The 5,000-nt window shown below is 35.2% G+C and overlaps 1 protein-coding gene across 1 annotated transcript in view; it reads right to left on the bottom strand.

Moving 5' to 3' along the window:
• lman1 (lectin, mannose-binding, 1) overlaps window positions 1–4,547 on the bottom strand; it is a 12,155-nt gene extending 7,608 nt beyond the window's left edge. The window contains exons 1-5 of the mRNA XM_043222081.1: window positions 4,340–4,547; window positions 3,238–3,392; window positions 1,398–1,505; window positions 419–480; window positions 1–62 (exon numbers count right to left, since the gene is read on the bottom strand). The exon at window positions 1–62 is cut by the window's left edge and continues 38 nt beyond it. Of these exons, the coding sequence (XP_043078016.1) occupies window positions 1–62; window positions 419–480; window positions 1,398–1,505; window positions 3,238–3,392; window positions 4,340–4,532 (580 nt within the window). The 5' untranslated portion in view covers window positions 4,533–4,547. The remainder of the gene's footprint in view (window positions 63–418; window positions 481–1,397; window positions 1,506–3,237; window positions 3,393–4,339) is intronic.
• Between the last annotated feature and the right edge of the window lie 453 nt (window positions 4,548–5,000).

Raw genomic sequence — 5,000 nt, 5'->3', positions numbered from 1 at the left:
CAGGGTAAGGTTTGTTTCTGAAGTCTCTAAGACATGTACCTAGAGACTGGGTTGTGCCATCACTGGAGAAAAAAAAAAGGTTTATAATATACAAACATGCATATAAACGCAAAGACAACAAAATGTTTCTTTTTCATGTCAACGGGAAAAAACTAAACAGGTTCTATTAAAAATCAACCAAAAATACATCAAGAATAAGAAGGCCTATGGCTATGTTTGCGCCGTCTAGCACATATGCTGCTGACAGCTCTCCCCTGCTGGCTCACAAATCTAATTTAATGCTTTCACTGTTACTGCACTCAGATTAAGACAGACAGAGGATTAGACTCTCCCTCTCATAAATAATCATATTTCCTAATCTCCTTTCGGTTGTAAAAATGAGAGCGCTGATGTCAGCAAGGAGGATATGTTTACTTACTTTTGATGGTCATAAATAAGTTTTCCATTGTTACCCACCACCAGGACAGTGGGGTTGTTTTTCTACAATAGCAAGGTCACAGAAAAAAAAAGACATAATCCTTACTTAGTACACAGGAGACAAATCTACTGAGGTGCATTGGTGTTTGTTTCTGAGGCAAATGCAAAACACATAATCATAATCCTTTAGAATCCTTTGATAAATATATATATTTAGCTCTACCTTAAGATGTTTTGACTGAAATTGTTTAAAAAAAACAAACATTATTAGGGCATTTAACGATATTTAAGTTTATTAATATTAATATTAAGTTTAACTAAAAATTACAAAATATTTTAAGGTTACAATAAATAAATCAAAATAAATTCTATCAAGCTGATTAATAAATATTACATTTTCATTGAAAAGCCCCAGATATTTAAAAAAAAAAAAATTATATTATGGAGAGAGAAAAATAAAAACATTACGAATATTACGCCTTTAAAAGTCTATATATTTTTTGATTTCTTTTTAATATTTGTTTTATTCAGCAAAAATGCTGCAAAAGTTGCATTCAGCAGACACAAACATATTAATTTTTTCACTTAACTAATAATTACAATAAATTGTAGGGTAACGGTAACAATTCCAATCAATTCTATCAAGCGGATTAATCAAATTTAAAATTAGTTTTGAAAAGCACCAAACGATAATATTTTAAAATTGTATATCATTAAGACAGATGAGTAAAAACATTTGCTATAAAACGCATTTAAAAGTCAATAAATTGTTCGTTTTCTTTTTTTAATATTAGTTTTAGTCAGCAAAAATGTATCTTGTGCATTTCTTACAAGCAACAACAATGAGCACTAACAATTGATATGGCTAGTACTTTATAATAATTTAGAATTGTATTATATTTATATACAGTTAAATCAAACCTGAAATAAGATTATCTTTAAGAAAATGCATTTTTACAATGATAGTTGTGTGCAATCACCTTTCCATCATTATCAAATGAGTCAAAGAATATTCCCACGCCGTTCCACTGATCAGCGGCCCCGTACACAGGACCCTCCAGACCTTGACCGGCCGTGAACCATATGGCCTACAGAACACACACACACACACACACACACACACACACACACACACACACACACACACACACACACACACACACACACACACACACACACACACACACACACACACACACACACACTCTTTTCAGTGAGCATGGGTAATTTGGTAAGTGGTGCTTGAGATCAGTGTGGTCTGCTCCGCTGGACTGTGGGACAATTCTAAGAAAGCACATGTTACTTGTACAACACTACTTTTTAATTGCTCATTCTACACCGCAAACGCAGAACAACGTGAGTTTATCAGTGCTGACCTACGGACGCTTTCGTGCAAAAAGAAGTGGATGAGTTAAGATAAAATACCTAAATCTAATGACTTTTAACAATTGAAAAAAAATAGGATTTAAAGCGGTATATGACCCAGGGATGCAGCCACACAAAAGTCACAGTGAGCCTGATATGCAAACCTATTATTGTATGTGCTATTATTAAAAACTACGAAAGTCAGAAAAAACTACATTTTCACCTAATGCAGAAAAAGTGACTTGTTTGCGCATGCAAAGCAGACGCCACAATGCTAGCGTGCTCTGTGCGGTTGCCCGGGCATGACTCCGCAGGTGTTCAGAGTGGCTTTTACTGGTTTACTTCTTTGCCGTTTGTAAAACGCTCCCACCATTACATCTTTATGATCTACCCTTCCGCTTCACTGTTGCGCAGTTTCGGTTTCACACGCGTATCCTTCACTGCGATCAGTTAAAAAGATTTGCGCTTGTGTCAAAAACGAGTTTAAAACTACACGTTTATTAACACAAAGCAGCGATTCAGAGAATCTGGAAACAAGTACGGTTTCCGTAAAAATCACAGGAGCAGCTCGACGCTGATATTAAGATGTGTTTTAAAGCATTAAATATGCATATTAGAATAATTTCTGAAGAATTGTGTGACACTGAAGAATGGAGTAATGAAGATCAAACCCTCCTGCCATCTGGTAAGAGGTACCGGAGCATTCAGGCCCTCAAAAGCAGACTGTTGAAAAGTTTCTTTCCACAAGCCATCAGACTCCCTCCTTTTCCATACGCATATTTATTGTTGTCTTATGTTTTGTGTTCTTTTTGCACTAGTTTGCACACTTTGCACTGTATTTGGCTAAGACGCTCATTATGTGAGTTTTTGTCTTTTGTTGTGATGTGATTCTATGTAGCACCAGAAACATTGTCTCATTTCAGTACATACTGCACAGCTATATGTAGTTGAACTGACAATAAAAAGACTTGACTTGATTTAAATTCAACTGTATATCACAGCAATAAACTATTTTAAAACAGAACAATATGATGCAATAATGAATTAATAAAGTAATTGTGACATTTTATTTCATAATTCTTGCAATGGAAAGTTTATATCCCACAATAGTTTTTTTCTGAATTTAGAAAGATTAAAAAAAAAGACAATTAATTACTTTTACCGTTTAAGATTTTTTTGGGAGAAACCATGTTTAAATGCTCAACTCAAAGGTTATATTAGTAATACTTTATCTGAAAGATCCCCTTGATCTAAAATTCAACCCGTGACACCAGCTCAAGGCTGTCATACCCCTAAAAGGGTCAAAATGACCCTTCACTGTCAAAACTATAACACTTTGTGTTCACAAATGCCTATAGCAACATATGCAAAAACAATGACATAACATTCAATGTAAATAGGTATTTCCTATAATAATTATTAGATAAATATTTAATCACTTTCCCCTCTCCTTACCAAGCCATCTGCTCCCATTCGGCCTCTTCCGGACACACGGAACGCCACCTCAGCTTCCCAGTGTTCAAAACTTACAGGGGTTTTTGTCCATACCGAACCCTTCTGGCTCCGCAGAGAAGGGGTGATCCGGACCTGATCCGAACTAGGAATGGCATCTGCAGAAGAGGCGGAAATGGGAAAAAGCAGAAATAAAAAATTATTATATAAATTTTAAGAATATACTGATCAATGAGCAATTAAATTTTCCAATTATTTTTATATTTTGTGCTGGGCAATGTATAATCGCATTTAATCACACGTAAAATAAAGGCTTTCCTTTTTAAGATACATCTATATTTATTATGCATATATAAAAACACACAATATATATTTGTAAAAATATTTACATTTATATATTTTTATTATATAATTAACACACTCCCATGTGTAATATCTGGCACAATACCATGTTTTCTAGAGAGCAGAGACTTCCCTGACAACATACTTCTCTGTTGAGATAAAGTTATTATTAATATAATTGTTATAAATATATTTAAACAGAAAAAAAATGAAAGAAACCACAACATGCATTTGAGAGATTTGGAAAACAGAACTGTCGCAAAACAGAACTTTGCTCTTCTCACATGCCCAGAGAGATTGGTTTAACCCTTTATGAAAACCAGTGGCATGTCAGCTGTGAAACTGCATGCATATGTTAATTTTTCATTACAGTTTTAACAATGTCACCCAGATTTTGCATCTGATGACTAATCAGAATAACTGCTGATTTCAACAAGCCATAAAAACACAGCTGGCAGAGCACAAAACATATCGGTGGCAGTGCGATTTTAAAATAACGTGCTTTGTCTACTTCAACACATGTTACAAATCATCATAATTTGCATTATTACAAGAAACCCCACAGTCAAAAGCAATGCAATCTATCACCATTCATTCAATAATGTCTGCATCACTGATTCACTTCATTGTAATGCAACTTCGCATAAAAAATGAAGGGATTTTTAAACTACAAGTTACTACATTGACTAAACATACTGACAAATGACAGACAGAGATACAGAAGGATGAGAGAGGACATACAGACACCCATCTATAAACTTACTCCCAGTATGAACCCAGAATGGGATTCTTCCATCACTCTGTATCAGATGTGGCCCTTTGAAACTGTATTTATACTCAAAGCGACGGTGCGGCGATTCCCCGGCAGCGTTGTCAGCGAAAACGTGCGGCGATATTAAAGATATTAGTAATAAATAGGCATAAGCTGCCAGGCACTTGGCTATGGGCACCGCCATGTTTGAGTCTGAGTGCTGACGTAGCGCAGAGAGGGGCGGGATGACGGGAAACGCTGAAGGGCCAACAGGGCGCTCTCTGATTGGCTGAAGCGCTTGATTGACACACGAGGCATAAATAGGCGACCCGCTTTGAGCCTCGTTTTCAGGTGCTGATGACTTGGTACTAGACGTGTCAAAACAAACCACTAAATTTGATGTTTTTTTATGAGTTTTATGTACTTTTTATCCAGAGAATTAACATTAGGATTTTAGAGAACAAAATATTTTAGTAAAATAAATATTATATTAAACGTCTATTTTATCAGGAAGACTCCACGAATGCCACATTTTATAAACGACTTTAAATTAGACTAATGTAAATCTCTTGGAACAAACAAACAAACAACAACAACAACAACAACAACAACAAAGCAAACTAATGCTCTGAAATCACTGTAATTTTCCTTTCCTTTCCTTTCCTTTCCTTTC

The sequence above is a fragment of the Puntigrus tetrazona genome, chromosome 21 (genome assembly GCF_018831695.1).
Source record: "Puntigrus tetrazona isolate hp1 chromosome 21, ASM1883169v1, whole genome shotgun sequence".
Lineage (NCBI taxonomy): Eukaryota > Metazoa > Chordata > Actinopteri > Cypriniformes > Cyprinidae > Puntigrus > Puntigrus tetrazona.
This window is presented reverse-complemented; position numbering and strand designations above follow the sequence as displayed.